This window comes from Phaethon aethereus (genome assembly GCF_964289735.1).
Source record: "Phaethon aethereus genome assembly, chromosome: 29".
Classification (NCBI taxonomy): domain Eukaryota; kingdom Metazoa; phylum Chordata; class Aves; order Phaethontiformes; family Phaethontidae; genus Phaethon; species Phaethon aethereus.
The window spans coordinates 3,133,216-3,148,917 of NC_138605.1; the positions used below are offsets into that span (position 1 = coordinate 3,133,216).

The 15,702-nt window shown below is 72.7% G+C and overlaps 4 protein-coding genes across 4 annotated transcripts; all 4 read right to left on the reverse strand.

The window, feature by feature from the left end:
- Positions 1-83: 83 nt before the first annotated feature.
- Positions 84-5,134, reverse strand: STAT2 (signal transducer and activator of transcription 2; the record flags this gene model as incomplete). Its single annotated transcript, XM_082011811.1, has 23 exons — positions 84-252; positions 329-656; positions 825-1,155; positions 1,252-1,309; positions 1,396-1,584; positions 1,671-1,807; positions 1,871-1,959; positions 2,056-2,105; positions 2,206-2,341; positions 2,638-2,736; positions 2,815-2,898; positions 2,983-3,039; positions 3,150-3,243; positions 3,336-3,356; positions 3,443-3,595; positions 3,663-3,821; positions 3,891-4,039; positions 4,119-4,204; positions 4,302-4,380; positions 4,449-4,541; positions 4,610-4,708; positions 4,778-4,928; positions 5,004-5,134. The coding sequence occupies 23 exons, from the start codon at positions 5,132-5,134 to the stop codon at positions 119-121; spliced, it is 2,907 nt and encodes a 968-aa protein (XP_081867937.1). The 3' UTR covers positions 84-118.
- Positions 5,135-6,461: 1,327 nt separating this feature from the next.
- Positions 6,462-7,430, reverse strand: APOF (apolipoprotein F; the record flags this gene model as incomplete). The annotated part of the gene is made up of 1 exon (XM_082011865.1): positions 6,462-7,430. One exon carries the CDS (start codon positions 7,428-7,430, stop codon positions 6,462-6,464), a length of 969 nt encoding a protein of 322 aa, XP_081867991.1.
- Positions 7,431-7,493: 63 nt separating this feature from the next.
- On the reverse strand, positions 7,494-14,000 carry TIMELESS (timeless circadian regulator; the record flags this gene model as incomplete). The annotated part of the gene is made up of 28 exons (XM_082011866.1): positions 7,494-8,041; positions 8,264-8,349; positions 8,478-8,517; positions 8,605-8,749; positions 8,834-8,952; positions 9,030-9,098; positions 9,176-9,338; positions 9,420-9,714; positions 9,797-9,920; positions 10,001-10,086; positions 10,158-10,309; positions 10,396-10,597; positions 10,671-10,788; positions 10,869-10,966; positions 11,045-11,196; positions 11,273-11,398; positions 11,475-11,644; positions 11,724-11,827; positions 11,903-12,120; positions 12,194-12,370; positions 12,454-12,541; positions 12,624-12,757; positions 12,841-12,996; positions 13,107-13,208; positions 13,321-13,383; positions 13,473-13,587; positions 13,681-13,834; positions 13,904-14,000. 28 exons carry the CDS (start codon positions 13,998-14,000, stop codon positions 7,935-7,937), a joined length of 3,660 nt encoding a protein of 1,219 aa, XP_081867992.1. The 3' UTR covers positions 7,494-7,934.
- A 983-nt stretch (positions 14,001-14,983) lies between these two features.
- MIP (major intrinsic protein of lens fiber) lies at positions 14,984-15,644 on the reverse strand (the record flags this gene model as incomplete). The annotated part of the gene is made up of 2 exons (XM_082011867.1): positions 14,984-15,166; positions 15,519-15,644. The coding sequence occupies 2 exons, from the start codon at positions 15,642-15,644 to the stop codon at positions 14,984-14,986; spliced, it is 309 nt and encodes a 102-aa protein (XP_081867993.1).
- Between the last annotated feature and the right edge of the window lie 58 nt (positions 15,645-15,702).

The window sequence follows — 15,702 nt, forward strand, 5'->3', positions numbered from 1 at the left end:
CTAATAAAGGTCTGAAGGAGATGAGCGGCTCCTCGTGTACGGCACAGCCCGGGTCTGCCTGCAGGCAGCGCAGGCAGCTGGGGCAGGAAGAGGTTTATTTACGGGGGGCCGGCGGGAGTCACTGGAAGTCATTGGTGTCGATGTGGAGAGGGGGGAAGTCGGCAGCGGCGAAGAGGGAGTTGACAGCGGGCAGGGCCATGTCCTCAGGCTGCGGCAGGAACGGGTCGCGGGGGTCCAGGAGTGCGGCGCTGCCTGTGGGACTGGGAGAGGTCAGTGCCGAGGGGACGCCTCTGTCCCCCACCGGCCCTGACATCTGCCCAACACTCACCCGCCGGCCCGGGGCCCAGCCCGTCCAGCCCCCTGTCCATGGCCTCCAGCATGTCGGGCATCAGCTCCGCCACCTCCAGCGTCTCCAGTGTCCCTGAGCCCGAATCCAGCCCCTCTGCCAGTGCCTCAAGGAGCTCCTGCACATCCGGGCTCCCAGGCAGTGGCTCCAGGTCCCTCAGCTCTGGTGGCAGCAGCCCCTGCCCCTTGGGGGCCGGCAGCGGCTCTGCAGCCCCCGGCACCGGCTGCAGCAGCCCCGTGTCCCCAGCTGCCACTTGCTGCAGCATCCCTGCGTCCCCGGGCTGCAGCGTCCCCAGCCCCCCAGGCAGCACCTGCAGTGTCCCCTGGCCCTCAGGGACCAGCTGCAGCACCAGCTGCGGCTCCACAGCCCCAGGTCCCACTTGTGTCCCCTGGTCCTCGGGTCCCACGTGCTGCAGCATCCCCAGCCCCCCGGGCAGCACCTGCAGCGTCCCCTGGCCCTCGGGGACCAGCTGCAGCACCAGCTGTGGCTCCAGGTTCCCAATTCCTGGCTGCAGCACCTCCGAGACCCCTGATCCCGCCTGCAGCGGCCGTGCTGGCTCCAGGCCTTGGGGCCCGGGCTGCAGCATCCCTGAGCCCCTGGGCTGCAGCATCCCCGGGCTCGTGGCCATCACCTGCACTGTCCCTGGGCTCGAGGGCTGCAGCGTCCCCAGGTTCCCAGGCGTGACCTGCAGTGTCCCCGGGCTCCCGGGCTGCAGCGGTGCCAGGCCACCGGGCTGCAGCCGCAGCGTCTCCAGGTTTTCCGTGGCAGCCACCAACTCCTCTTCTGTCTGCCACGACTCATGTGCCTGCCTGCGGGGAGAGATGGCGGGTCGGGGTCAGAGCCCGGGGACACGAGGCTGTGGGCGAGACGGTCCTCCTGGAGACCGAGGCGTCTCCCTGCCTCACCTGGAGGACACGCGGATGAGGCGCCGGTTCAGGTACTTCTTCTGCTCCGTCAGGTTCCCTGGGGTCAGAGAGGAGGGGTCGGAGGCGGCAGTGGGCGCTTCCCCCGCAGTGCCCCACACCGTGCCGCGCCGTGCCGCGCCATACCCTCCTGCCGCTGGCTGTAGTAGGGCCCGAAGGCCTCGTCGCGGGCGGTGTCGGGGTACAGGAACTGGAGGGGGTTCTCGGGGATGTTCTCCTCCACCAGCAGTTGGTAGTCGCGGATGATGTCGGGCAGGGCCAGGGACGCCAGCTCGGCTGTGGTGTAGGGAACAACCGCCCGAAAAGCGGGGGGCCCTATGGGATGGGGAGCAGCCGGAGTCTGTGCCCAGGGCGGGCCTGAGGCCGGGGTGAGGGGCAGGACTCCAGGAGGACGCACTCACCGCTCTCGGGGTGCTCCACCCAGGTGCAGGTGACCCCCCCCAGGATGCTCTCGCTGAACCGGATCAGGAACGTCCCCGTCCGCTTCCCCTTCAGCAGCTTCTTCTCTTGCTTCCGGCTCACGAAGCCCAGGATGAGCCTGGGGGAGGCACCGTCAGCCCCTGCAGCCCCCGGCCCCCCGGCCCCCCAGCCCCACTCCTACCCGTCCTTCCAGAGCTGCTTGAGGTGCTCCTGGAGCAATCCCAGGATCCCATCCAGCCAGGCCCAGAAGGAGAAGCCGGAGGCGCCGTCCTGCGGGAGAAGGTGGGTGAGCGGGGCCGGGGGGCCGGGGCCACAGTGGGGCATGGGGACAGCGGGACGGGGCTACAGGGGACGCACACCGCTCACCTTGGAGAACTTGGGCCAGGTCAGGGTGCTCTCCAGAGAGGGCTTTGAGCCTTGGAGGCGAGAGCAGGGTGAGGGGGGTGGCACGGCCTCCGTCCCGGCCCCGGGGCGCCCGGCAGCGAGGGGGGGCTTGGGGCCGGCACCCAGCCTTACCGAAGAGCTTCTCGGCCAGCATGAGGAGGTGGTCCCCGCTCAGGCCCCGCTCGGCCACACTCTCGAACTGCCAGCTCAGCACCTCGGCCAGCCGGGGCCAGGGCGCCGGGGGCGGCATGGAGAAGAACTGTTGCTGCTGCGGGAGACGGGGTGAATGGGGCCGGGGGTGCGTGGCAGGGTCTGGGGACATGCACCGGGACAGGGGACGGGGATGGGACGGGGACCGGGACAGGGCAGGGACTGGGGACAGAAGGGACAGGGCATGGGGGAGGAGCGGGGACAGAGACCGGGAACCTGGGACAAGACACGGGGACGGAGACTGGGCGAGGAGAAGGGATGGGGACGGGACACCAGGACCAGGCCAGGGGGTGAGGGGCAGCAGGGCCGAGGGCAGCGGGGGGTGGCGCAGGGCTGGGGAGGGGTCCCACTTGCCTCAGGGTCGCTGCTGAGCATGTTGAACCAGAGGATAGAAGCCCAGGCACTGGAGAGCTGGTTGTTGTTGGAGATGATGACGAAGGGCAACGTGGAGGTCTGCGGGGGGAGCGGGGGTCAGGCCAGCAGTCCTCGGCCCCCCTGGCCCCCCCCAGCCCCCCGGCCCCCGGCACTTACCTTCAGCTCCAGCTCCAGCCCACAGTAGGCGTACGCCAGCGTGAAGGTGATGAGGTGCAGCTCCTCCGTCACGACCAGCGGACCCTGCGCAGAGGTGGCATCGTGGGCACCGGTGGGCACCGGCCGCCCCCGCGCCCCGCACCCCATGGCCCCCAGCCCCGTACCCACCTCACCGGTGCCTTTGCTGCCCTTGCCCGACCTGCTGTCCTTCTGCTCCTTCAGCGTCTGCGGGGCAGGAGAAAATCAGCCCGGGCTGGGGGTCGGGGCTGGGCCGGGATCGTCACCCCGCTCCCCTGCCCCGCGAAGGACCCGGGGGTCCGGGCAGGGGCCCCTACGAGGTACTGGAAGTCGCAGACCAGCCCGTCCTGGGGACTGTCCCCTGCCAGGAGGGTTTTGCTGCTCGACGTCAGGATGTTGAACTTGCGGAACCTACGGGGCAGAGAGAGGCCGCGGGTGGGGGGCCAGGACCCCCGGGGGGGCACAGTCCTGCCCGCCGCAGCCGGCGCTCGCTCAGCTCTCACCCTTTTATCTTGGGCGGGTCCCTGCAAGAGGCAACAGGGCGTCAGCGGGGAGCGGGGCCCCGGGAGCCCCACGGCTGGGCAGGGGGTCCCACCCCGGGGGTCTCGACCTGTCGATGTGGATCTTGGCCTCCATGCGGTGGTTGCGGTCGTGGAGGCGGACGAGCAGGCGGGCGCGGGTCGAGAACTTGCTGGTCGTGCGCAGCACCAGCGGGCGCTTGTAGGGGTTGGGCATGCTGGGCTGCTGCTCCACCACGAAGGCTCTGGGGGCACGGGGAGGGTCAGGGCTGCTCCGTCCCCGGCCCCCCGGCCCCCCCGCACCACCCCCACCTCTGCAGCAGGTAGGTGAGCTGCTCCTGCAGCCGCCGCTCCAGGAGGGGGGTCTCTGCCTTCAGCGGGTCCCTCTCGTAGGTCACCTTCTGCCGCAGGTCCCCCAGCGCCCGCAGCAGCTGCAGCAGCTGGAAGAGCCCCTGGCCCAGCTCCGTGAACCTGCGGGCGCCGCGGGGCTCAGCGGGGGCCGGCCGCAGCCCCCCCGTCCCCCTCCCATCCCGGCCCTACCAGGTCTCCAGCGGGCGCAGGCGGGTGTCGACGGGGGCCCCCAGGCAGGCGCGCTGCTGCCGCTCCCGCCAGGCCGCCAGCTCCTGCTGCAGGAAGTCCCGCAGGGTCTCGCTGCGCCCCAGAAGCTGCTGCATCTGAGCCAGCACCTCCTGGGGGGAGACACGAGCCTGAGCGGGGGGGCACGGGGCGGCCGCGGCCCCCCCCGGCCCAGCCCCAGCCCCCTCTCACCCGCCGCTGCCGGTCCAGGATCTGCAGCTTGGCCTGGAGGGCTTGGACCTGCTGGGCGTACTGGGGGTCGCTGGTCCTGTCCTCGCCTGCGGGCGGGGGGTGAGGGGGGCCGGAGGGGTGCTGTGGGGCGCAGGGCAGCGCCATCCCGCGTCTCCCCCCGGGTCGAGCGGGACTGGGCCTTACCCGGCAGGTAGTGCACCTTGAAGCAGAAGTCGAAGGCGTCCTGCAGGTCCTCCAGGTGCCGGAAGGCGCGTTCGGCCTCCTGGGGGCAGAGGGGGGTGAGGGGCCGGGCAGCCCCCGGGGGTCCGGGGAGGCCGGGGGGGCCATTACCTGCAGGGCCGCGTGGAACTCGGCCAGGCGCCGCTGGATCTGCTGCTCCCGGTCGCTCTCCGGGGGCGCGCTGGGCGCCGGGGCGGCCCCCCCCTGCGGAGACACGGGGTGTCGGGCAGCGGCCAGCAGGGCCCCGTGGAGCGGGGGGGTCCCTGCCCTACCTGCCCCCCCGCCTGCCCCAGGCGCAGGATCCGCCGCTCCTCCTGCAGCAGGTTGGCCACCAGGTTGGCAAACTTCTCCGGGCACTCCTCGAACTCGGCCTGCGGAGGGGCTGGGGGGTCAGCGGGGCACAGAGACCTCCGCCCCCCCGCCCCGGCCCTGCCGCCCACCTGGAGGTCGCGGCGCGCCTTGCGCAGGTTGTGCTTCAGCATGAAGTCCTCGTCGCCCAGCCCCGGGCTGCCCAGGCGCTCGCCCAGCAGCGCCAGCAAGGAGTGGAAGAGCATCCGGGCATGGGAGGAGAGCGGCTCGGCCGCCTGGCGCCTGCAGCACCAGGGGCTCAGCACCAGCCCGGCACGCGCTGGCCGGCGCGGCCCCCAGCCCCGACCCCCCCGTTACCAGTTCTGGTGCTCGATCCAGGCGGCCAGGCACTGCCGCACCGCCATGGGCAGCGCCGCCCCGGCATACAGCTGGTGGACCTGCTCCAGGTAGGTGTTGGCCAAACTCTGCACCTCCTGCCACTGCGCCATGCTGGGGGGCGGGGGGTGTCAGGGCGGCCCCATCGCCCCCCCGGCCACAGCAGGCCCGGAGCACCTGAAGCCAGCGCCCGCGCGCCCCTGCGCCCCGCGTACCTGCCTGCGGCACGGTGGTCCCGCGGGTCCCTCTGCTCCGGCTCAGGCTGGGCCGGGGGAGCGCCGCGGGCTGGCAGCCCCGTCCTGGGCCGCGAGGAAGGGTCAGCAGCGGCAGAGCTTTCCCGCTGGGGCCTGGGGCCGAGCTGCAGGGGCTGGGGGCACGCGCTCTCCCCACCCCCCTCCTCACCGAGGGCCCCCCACGCAGCACCCTCCCCAGAGGCACCCCTAAACTGGTCCCCCCTTGCACCCCTTGCACCCCACGCGCACCCCCAGACGGGCCCCCTACACCCCAAGTGTCCCCCCCCATAAGGCTCCCTGCAGGTGGGTGCCCCTAAACAGCCCCCCCCCCCCCCCCAAGGAACCCCCCGAGGGCGATCGCTACGTGCCCCAACCGGGATCCCCTACCTGCTCCCCCCCCGAAGCGGCGCCCTGCAGACGCGCCCCCGCCGCAGACGGGACCCCCGGGACCCCCCGCCCGGCGCCGCGCTCCCACCTCGGCGGTTGCCTCGTCAGGAAGGCGCGGAGGCCACGCCCCCTCCCCACTCTGCGCGGCGATTGGTGGAGCACGGCGACAAGGCCACGCCTCCCCGCCCGGCAGACAGGGGTTCCAGCGGGGTTGCCCGCTTCCCCGAAATTACGTCAGGGGGGCGGAGCCAGAGGGGGCGGAGCCAGAGAGGGACCAGAGGGGAGGGGATGGCAGCGCCGGTCCCGGACGGACACGGACAGCCCGTGGGGACAGGGACGGGCTGCCGGGACAGAGCCATGGGGACACGGACAGCCCCTGGGGACGGGCTGCCAGGACCGAGCCATGGGGACACGGACAGCCCCTGGGGACAGGGACGGGCTGCCAGGACAGAGCCATGGGGACACGGACAGCCCCTGGGGACAGGGACGGGCTGCCAGGACAGAGCCATGGGGACAGGGACAGCCCCTGGGGACGGGCTATGTGGCCACTGGGATGAGGACAGGCTGTGGGGACAGGCCGCGGGGCAGGGACAGGTCAGGCTGCAGAAGCAGTAGGGACAGGGCCGTGGGCTCCGGCGCCAGGCAGGGCACGCTGGGCAGGACAAGGGACAGGCCGGCTGCCACCACGTGGCTCAGGCAAGGCCTCCCCACAGAGCCAAGGTCCCCATGTCCCAGGGCAGGGCAGCCCTGCATCGACCTGGCACCCACCCCCCCAGACGGGGACAGGGACTCGGAGCCAGTCACCGCACGGGACCTTTATTCAGACGATGAGGACAGGGCCGCTGTGGGCGGTGGGGGCCGGCGGGGGGTCCCCGTCCGAGGTGAAGTAGCTGATGAGTGCCCGCACCCCGGCCTTGAGCCCCGGCTGCAGCCCCAGGTGCAGCCCCAGGGCCACGGGGCCGCTGGCGCCAGCGGTGAGGGCAGCCAGGCCGGCATAGCCCAGGTCCTCGGCGACCTCCAGGGCCCGCGTGGAGGCCACGGCCTCGCAGCCCTGGAAGGCGTAGTAGAGGCTGGTGCCCAGGTTGTAGAAGGTGCTGACACCCGGCACCCACTCCAGCACGCCGTGGGCCTCCCGCTCCCCCGGCGGGTTGCAGGCGTCCTCGTCCTCCCGCCGGTGCCGGGACTGGTGCCGGGTGGCTCGGCGGCACGCAGGCAGCCAGGCGCGGGCCCTGGCCCCCGGCAGCACCCGCACCCCCTCAGCCAAGGGCCCTGCGGCCAGCGCCCCAGGCGGGGTGGGGCGGGCGCCGGCCGCGGGGCCCTGGAGCCGGAGGGCTGCCGCGCAGGGCCGTGCCGGGGCAGAGCTCCCCGGCCGCACCAGGCTGAGGAGGAGGGGCAGGGCCTCGGGGGCCGGGGCACCCCTCAGCCGCGCCAGCCCCCGCAGCAGCGCGGCGGCCGTGGCGGGGCCCAGCTCCTGGGACAGCCCCAGCACCTCCGCCTCGGCCTGGGGCCCGCAGGCGGCCCCACTCAGTGCCAGGGCCATGGCGGCGCGCGCCAGGGCGCGGGGCAGCGGCGGCAGCTGGGTGAAGCCGGGCAGGGCCTCGGGGTGCAGGTCCTGGCACGACACCCCACGCCCCGGCAGGGCCCGAGGGGGGAGGTGCTCCGCCAGCTGCGCCAGCAGCACCCGCGCCGCTGCCCGGCCATCGGCACCCGGCCCAGGGGCGGCGGCAGAGAGGGCGCAGCCCCCCAGGCTGACGAGGAGGAGGAGGAGGAAGAGCAGAGCCTGGGTCATGGCGGCAGCTCCAGGACAGCCTGTGGAGCAGGAGAAGGGACAGAGCCCCGTCAGCCCCCCATGCCCACAGCCCCCCAGCACCCCGGCTCACCCGCTCGCCAGTGTCCCCTGCCCGTCCAGCCACTGCGGCTGCCGCCCCTGCGGCCCCTTTATAGCTGCCATTATCAGGACGTGTTGCGACACCCGCGGGGCCTGGCCCCGGCCCCCAGCACAGGGCCAGGGCCCCTCCCTGGGGCCAGGGCAGCGTGCAGCCCCGGCCCCCAGACCCACACACTAGGCAAGGCTGAAAGCTGCGTTTGTTTATTTGGTCTTCTTCCAGATTTAAAAGGTATTGGGAAAAAAAGAAAAAACAGCTGAGGGAAAAGAGGGAGTTGGGGTAAAACAGGGAAATGGAGACACAGGGGGAAGGGGCCAGAGTGGAGGACGGGTGCCTGCGTTTGCAGCACCCTTTAAAAACAGCTTTAAAACCTGCAGAAACCCCAGAAAACAGCCCGGGAGCCCCCCTCAATCCTCCTCTTCCTCCTCCACACGGCGGACACGCTTCCGCCTCCCCAGGGGCTGGGGGTCCTCGTCCTCCTGCGAGTCGCGGGCTGGAGGGGCCGGCTCTGCGCCTGTGGGTGGAGGGAGGGGGCTGAGACCCCCGGCCCCGTGGTGCAGGGAGTGGGGCTACACCCCTGCCCCCCATCTCTCCAGCACCAGGGGTGTGGCAAAGGGGCTGGGGACAGGGTGAGTGGGAGCCAGCAGCACCCCATGCCCAGCTCCTGGTGCCACCCTGAGCACCACAGAAGAGCCCCCGCCGGCCCCTCGGGAGAGAGCGGAGGGGCTGAATGCACCTGAGCTCCCGTCGCCCTCGTCCTCGCTGTCGAGCTCCCGTCGCCTCTTGGTGCCCGGCTGCGCGGGGCTGGGGACAGGCTCCTCGCTGCAGCAGTGGGGACAGGGGTTGGCACCACTCAGCCCCGCGCTGGGAGACCCCAGGGGTCCAGATCTGCCCCCGAGTCGGGGGAATGGACCCAGCTGCGGGGCCGGGGCACGGGAGCCCATTCTCACCTCTCCGAGTCCGATCCCAGCCCTGCCGGCGGCTGTGCTGCTGACAGGCACGAAAGCGGGGCTCAGGGCCAGCCCCACGGCTGGGGAGGGCTAGCCCAGCTCCTGCACCCCCAGCCCAGCCTCTCACCTGGAGCGGGGTCCTGGGGGCACGTGGGTGGCTCCAGGAGCCTCTGGGGGGGTCCTGGGGGGTCAGGGCCGTGGTGGGTGAGGGAAGCGGCCGCACGGCGGAGCTGCTGCGGGGTGATGGCCGCTGGGATGCGCCAGAAGGATTCCTGGGCAGAGAGGGGAGACGCTGCAGGGCCGTGCCGGGAGTGCTGGCGTGGGGACGGGGACAAGGACAGGGACAGAGGCTTCACCTGCTCGCTGGCAGGGGGCCGGAGCCCCAGCTGCCGCAGCAGGGCCCGGAAGCGCCGGTCCTCCATGGCGTCCTCATTCTCCTCCGAGAGCGGCACCAGCGGCACTGGGTGGGACACGCCTGGGCCGAGAGCACCGTCAGCCCGGCCCCAGCGCCCACCGCGGCCCCAGCACCCACCGCGGCCCCAGCCCACTCACCGTCCTGCTCGCGGTCCCCGGCCGTCCTCCGCAGGCAGTTCTCCAGCCACTGCAGGGGCCCGGCCAGGCCTGGGGACAGGGGAGCGTGAGACAGGATACGGCCCCAGAGCCAAGCCCGACCCGGGGGCTTGGAGCCCCTCTCCCACCTTCCTGATGCAGACGATGTGCCAGACCCTGCCCGGCTCCTTCCTCGGGCAGCCACTGCTCCTCCATGGGGCCTTCCTCCACTTCATCCTCCTCCTCCTCCGAGCTGTCCCCATCCTCTGCCGAGCTGTCCTGGGCCGGCACCGCCGGGGTGCCTGCCACACCCTGCGGGGACCAGCAGCGTGTGGGTGCCTGTGATGGAGCAGCACCCGCTGGGCACAGCTCGGCCCCCCCAGCCCCCTGTACCGGCCCAGGGCCGTGGCCCTTCCTCCGGCGCTTCTTGTACAGCTCCTTGCGCTCCGACACCAGTCCCAGCCCCAGCAGCTTCTCCACCACACGAGCCCGTGACCGCCGCGCTGTCAGGTGCTTCATGATGTTCCCCAGGACATCTGCAGGTAGGGGGGTCAGGGTGGGGGACTTTGGGGGCTGCTCCCCCAGCCCACCCTGGCCCCACTCACCCTCCGAGCCCTGGAACTCCTCGAAGAGCCGCGTCAGCTCCTCCTCCTGCTCCTGCGTCCAAAGCACGAGGCGGGTGCCCTTCCTGGGGGGACACGGCTGTCGGCCCCTGCCCCAGGGCGAGGCGGCCGCCCTGGCCCGGGGGTCCTGGGGGGCCCCCGACCCACCTCTCCCGCGGGAAGTCCTTGGCGCTGCCGGCCAGCCCCAGCCGCACCAGCTGCTTCACCACCTGCCTCCGCGTCCGCCCAGGCACCGGGAGATGCGCCAGGATGGCAGCGATGACGTCCTCGCCTGCAGGAGCAGAAGGCTGCAGGGACGGAGCCCCCGCTGCCCCCCGGGTGTCCCTCTGCCCCCCCGGGGAGCCCCGGTACCTTCCACCTCCTTGTACTTCCAGTACAGCTCCCGCAGCTCCTGCTCCTCCTGGGGGGTCCAGGGGGGGATCCGGCTCCTGCCAGCCCTGGGCAGGGATGGAGGGGAGGTGAGGGGAGGTGAGGGGAGGGCGGCAGCCCCCTCCCCAGCCCCACTCACCCCTCTCCCTCCTGCAGGGAGCCGTAGCCCTCGGTCATCTCACGGATGGCCGCCGGGCTCTTCCAGAAGAGCAGCTCCACGAAGGCCTTCTTGTTGGTGGCCGCCAGCGCAAAGAACTTGCCCAGGATGAACTTGGCCAACGCCACCAGCTCCTGCAGGCGGAGGGAGAGTGGGGCTGGGGGACGCCGGGGACAGCCGCCTCCCCAGGGGGCTCGGGGGGAGCTGGGCCCTGGCTGACCTGGTGTGCGCTGGCAGCGGGGTCATTGAGGAGGCGGTGGAAGAGGGCGAAGAGGGAGAGCTGGAAGAGCATGGCCTCCATGCGCAGGTCGCGGGCCAGGCGGTGCAGCAGGCGGGCGGCGCAGTGGTTGGTGCGGGGGCTGTTGCGGGCGTACCCCCGCAGCAGCAGCACGAGCGCCCGGACCACGGGGGCACACGCGAACCTGCCGCAGCAGCCCCGGTGAGCGGTGCCGCCCCGGTGAGCGGTGCCGCCCTGGCCCCCCCGGCCCCTCTCACCGTTTCAGGTAGTCAAGGAAGTTGAACTCCTTCTCTGACACCTGCACGGTCTCTTCCTCCTCTTCCTCCTCATCTTCTTCCTCTTCCTCCAGCTCCTCAGCCTCGGGGGGCGCGTGCCCTGTGGCGGGACAGTGCTGAGGGCCCCGAGCACCCTGGCCCAGAGCCCACTGCCCCCGGTGCCGCCGGCCAGGGACTCACGGGGCAGGGGAGCGAAGAGGATCTCCCGCAGCAGCTGGGTCTCCTCGGGTGGCCCCACATCAGGGGGCCCGAACACATCCCCTTCAGGCCAGACGTCCCTGGGGAGAAGGGGACAAGCTGGCACCGTGTCCCCGCACCCCTGCCCGGGCGCGGGATGGGAGTTACGGTGCCGGTACCTGGCGGAGCGGAGCAGCCGCAGGGCCTGGGGGGCCTGGGCGTCCCGCAGGCACCGCTGGATCCGCAGCAGAGCCTCCATGCGCTGCTCCTCCACCGGCGTCTCCGAGGCAGCATCGAAGGGCACCACGTCCTCAGGGAGGGGCACCTCGCCCTGGGGCAGGACAGTGTCACCCTGTGCCCCGCCAAGACACCCGCTGCCCACCACGGGGCCAGATCCTTCCCCCTACCTGCAGACAGGCCTGGAGCTGCGGGGCCAATCCTGCCCACAGCTCCTCCAGCTCCACGGCGCTGGGTGGCTGTGAGGTGAGGGCTGCGGGCGCCCGTGGCTTCTTCCTCCTCCGCACACGCTTACTCTGGGGTCCAAGGACAGGGTCAGGATGGGCTGCCCAACCCCCCCGGGAGCCCCCCAGCAGGGCAGCCGCATCCCACCTGCACCACGAGGCTGGTGCGGTCCCGGCAGAAGCGCTCCAGCATGCGGAGGAAGAGATGGGCCGTCTCCACCAGGTCCCGCAAGAAGCTGCGCGGCTGCTTGGTCTCGTCAAACTTGCGGAAGAGGGCAAGGAAGAGCTCCCGGTACTCCATCAGGTAGAAGATGTTGCCTGTGGAGGAGGGGGTCAGCTGGGGGGCGGGGGCGGGACTGGGGTCGGACCCCCTCCAGGGACAGGCAGAGGGACTCACTCTTGATGACCTGGCTGCTGTCCCGCACCGCCTGCTCGGGGGACCGGTCCATCTCCTGCACCGTCTGCAGCAGCTCCTGGTACGCCTTCAGGGCCAAGTGCATCCTGGGGACGGGCAGTGTCAGGGCAGGGCCCTGTGCGTGGGGGGTCCCAGGCACCCAGGGAGTCTCAGGCACCCACCTGCGGGCCCAGGTTGCCGCGTCTTTCTTGTCCATCAGCGCCATCTCGTAGTAGGTGGTGAGGTTCTGCTCGATGAAGTGGAAGGCGCGGACACCCACCGTCTCTGACACCAGCTCGGGCCGGAAGCCGTGGCGGCGGTTGAAGGCCATGAAGAAGGCGGTGGCCCACAGGTAGTAGGTCTCATCATGCTGCTGAGCCTTCTCCCGCACCAGCTGGTCCTGGGGGCAGCAGGGGGGGTTCAGCGGGGGTCCCGCAGCCTGGGGAGGGACTCGCGGCCCCCCGGCCCCTCACCTTGACCAGCAGCATCAGGCGGTTGTAGCAGCCCTCCAGGAAGTCCTGGCAGAAGTGGCGCAGGAAGAGCCGGACGTTGCGGGCAGAGCGGCGGGGGGGCTCGGCCTCAGGGGCGGCCTGGCGCCGCCGCGGCACCCGCCGCGTCTCCTTGCCCAGGTCATGGCTGTAGCTCTTCAGCTGCGGGGGACAAGCACGGAGCAGTCGGACGTACACCCCCGTGTCATCATCCCCACGCCCCCCCGCCGCGTCCCCGCGCTCACGTTGTGCAGCCCCTTGTGGAAGACGACGTCGCGCTCCCCGATCGCCTTCAGGCCCTGCAGGACGTAGGAGCCGCCGAAGCGGGAGTGCCTGGGGCAGGGGGACACAGGCTGAGCGGTGCCAGCCCCGCCACGGGGGTCCTGGCCCCGCCACGGGGGTCCCTCCTCCTCACCTGGACGGGCGCTGCAGCGCTCGGGCCCTCCTCTCCACCAGCTCCCGCTGCCGCAGGGTCTCCAGCTCCCTCGTGTCCTCCCCGTGCTCGGCGGCCGCCTGCCCCTGCCCCAGTGCCGCCAGCTCCTCCGGGCTCTGCGGGCAGTGCCGTCAGCGCTGCGGGGGGGTGGGGGGGCTCCGCAGAGGTCCCCCGCCCCATCGCCCCCACCCTGGCTCACCTGGTCGCGGAACATGAGGGAGATGATTTCCAGGACGTGCAGGGCCCATTGCTGCTCCGCCTGGGCGCTGGCCAGGAACTTGAGCAGGTCGTCCATGCCGCTGATGTGCAGCGCCCACAGCACCCGGTCGTGCACGCTGGCGTCACCATCCACGCCCTGGGGGGCACGATGGGCGGGGAGCTCAGCAGGCAGGGTGTGGGGGCCTCCGGGGAGCCACCACAGCCCCAGGCCTGCCAAGTACCCAGGGACGGGCCCTGTCCCGGTACCTGCTCCTCCGCGGGGTCCGGGGGGACATGCAGCACGTTGCGCACCAGCAGCAAGATCCTCTCGATCAGCAGCATGTCCTCCTCCTGCCGCTGCTCCCAGTCCTGGGGTGACGGAGCTGTGAGGGGTCCCTGCGGCTCCCGGGGGGACCCAGGCCCCACCTGGCAGGGACGGTCCCCACAGCCCCCGGGAGCCGCGCGGGGACACGGGACTCACCAACTGCAGCAGATCGTAGAGCTTCTCACTGAGCACCCCAAAGACTTTCTCGCTGGCAAAAGCCTGCGGAAACCTCTGCGTGAGTGAGGAGGGTCTGGGCAGAGCCCCCCACCCAGGGGCTGTGCCAGGGACCCCTCCCCGGGCAGACTCACCTCCTTGTAGGCCTGGAGGTAGGACAGGACCTGGAGAAAGTGGTGCCGGGAGGTGGCATCCGGTGGCACTTTGCCGAAGCAGAGCAGGGCCGGCTGTGTCAGGTTCACCATCAGCCTGCGAGCGGCCAGGGGCAGGGGCGTGTGGGACCAGCGCTCCGCGGGGACCCCCGTGGGGCCACCCCCGGCCCTCAAACCTGCCCCTCGGTACCTGACAACGGCATCGAAGAGCACCCTGTCCTGTGGGTGCTGGACCAGGAGGGGCAGGAGGTCGTTCTGCAGGATCTGGGCTGCCCCCAGCTGCTGCCGGACGTCCCGGGTCTCATCCTCATGGCGCAGGTACCGGATCAGGTCCTTGACGCTCTCTGGGGGAGGGAGCGGGGCCGTGAGCCCCCGCCGCCCCCGGCCCCCGCCGCCCCCGCCGCCCCACCTACCCAGGCAGTCGGGCTCCCGGTGGTAGACGTCCCCTTCCAGGTAGCCCAGGGCGCTGCAGGTGGCCAGCAGCTCGCAGTTCATCATGTACCAGTCCATGCAGCGCGGCGAGGCGCTGGGGACCGGGCACCGGGGGCCTTCTGCGAGACAGCCGTCAGCGCCACCGCCGGCTGCCCCCCCGGTACCAGGGGCCTCCCGCCCCCCCCAGCCGCTACCGGCGCGCCGGCCAGTCTTAGGCCTCCCTAGACCCCTTACTGGGGTAGCGGCCGGCCCCGACCCGCCCGGTACCGGAGCCCCCGGCGGCCCCGACCCCCCGCGCTCACCGCCAGCCCCGCCTCCGCCGCCCTCGCGGCCGCGCGCCCCGGGAACCGGCGCGGGGGCGGCGTTACACAACCGTCCCAGTTCCCGCGGCCAGAGGCCCCGCCCCTCCCGCGGGCTTCAAGCGGTAACTTCCGCGCGAGCGAACCCGATGGGCCCTTGTCTCCCGCTCCTGTCGCCCGCCACGGGCATGGCCCGGCTGCGCTGAGCCCCGCAGTCCCCTCCCCGCGGCCACGTGCACCCGTGTCGCCCCGCTCTCCACACCGTGGTGCTGGGGGGACTCCCCCCGCCCGCCGACGGCCGTGGGGGAAAGGGGTGCGCAGGCGCGGCATTGCCCTTTTAATTGCGGCCCTGGCTGGGGCGCAGCCCCTCCCCTGGGGCGAGGCAGGGCGGTGCCTCCCCTGCGGGCGCGGGAACGGGCGGTGCTTCCCGTCAGCCCCCGCGCGGTTGCCGGGGCGACGCGGGCCCGGCCCAGCGTCGGGGCCCCGCTTCCCCCGCTCCCTCCCGGTGTTCCCTCCCCCGCCCCGGCCCCTCCGGTACCGGCCACGGCCGCGAGCGGTTACCAAAATAAAAGAGCAGGTTTAATTCACCGAACACAGAACTCCCGCCGCGGCGGGGCGGGGCGCGGCGGCCCCGGCCGGGCCGGGTCCCGGCAGCGGGGCCCCGCCGCCGCCGCCCGCCGCGCCGCACACACACGCACCACACGCACCGCGGCGGCCCCGTCACAGCAAAGCAGCGGGCGGGCGCGGGGGGCCGGGCCCGGCCTACAGGCCCTGCGTCTTCAGCTCCAGCGGCTCGGCCGGCGGCTCGGGCGGCGGCTCGGCGGCGGGGGGCTCTCCCTTGAGGGCGGCCAGGCGCTCGGCCAGGCTGCGCGGCCGCGGGCACAGCGCGAACTCGTACAGCACCGCGCCCAGCGCCGCGCCCAGCAGCGGGCCCGCCCAGTACACCTGCGGGGGGGCGGCGTGGGCACCGGCACCCCCGGCACCCCCTGCCCCCCGGGAGACGGCACCCTCCCGCCCCCCGTCCCTGCGGGAGGTCCAGCCCGGCCGCGGGGCACCCAGCTCCCCGTGAGAGGGGGGCAGCGTGAGCGAGGGGCAGCCACGTCCCCCCCGAGGTGGTGGGGGGCCCCTTGTGCCCCATCTGTGCAGCCCCCCGCACCCTGGGGTGCTGCCGTCACTGGGGTGGCTCCGGCAGCCGGCTCCCCTCGGCAGGGACGGCGCGGCTGGGGCAGGACCGCGACGCCCGGGGCGGGACCGGGAGGGCCCGGGGGGGCATGGGGGGTCCCCCCTCCCCACTTACCCAGTGGTTGGTGAAGTTGCGGGTGATGACGGCGGGGGCGAAGGAGCGTGCGGGGTTCATGCCGGCGCCCGTGTAGTGGATCTGTGGCGAGGATGGGGCGGTGGGGTGCCAGCCGGCTGCCCCCATGGCCCTGGGTCACCCCCCCCAGCCCCCGGGGTCACGCCAGGAGGGTCCCCGCAGCTGC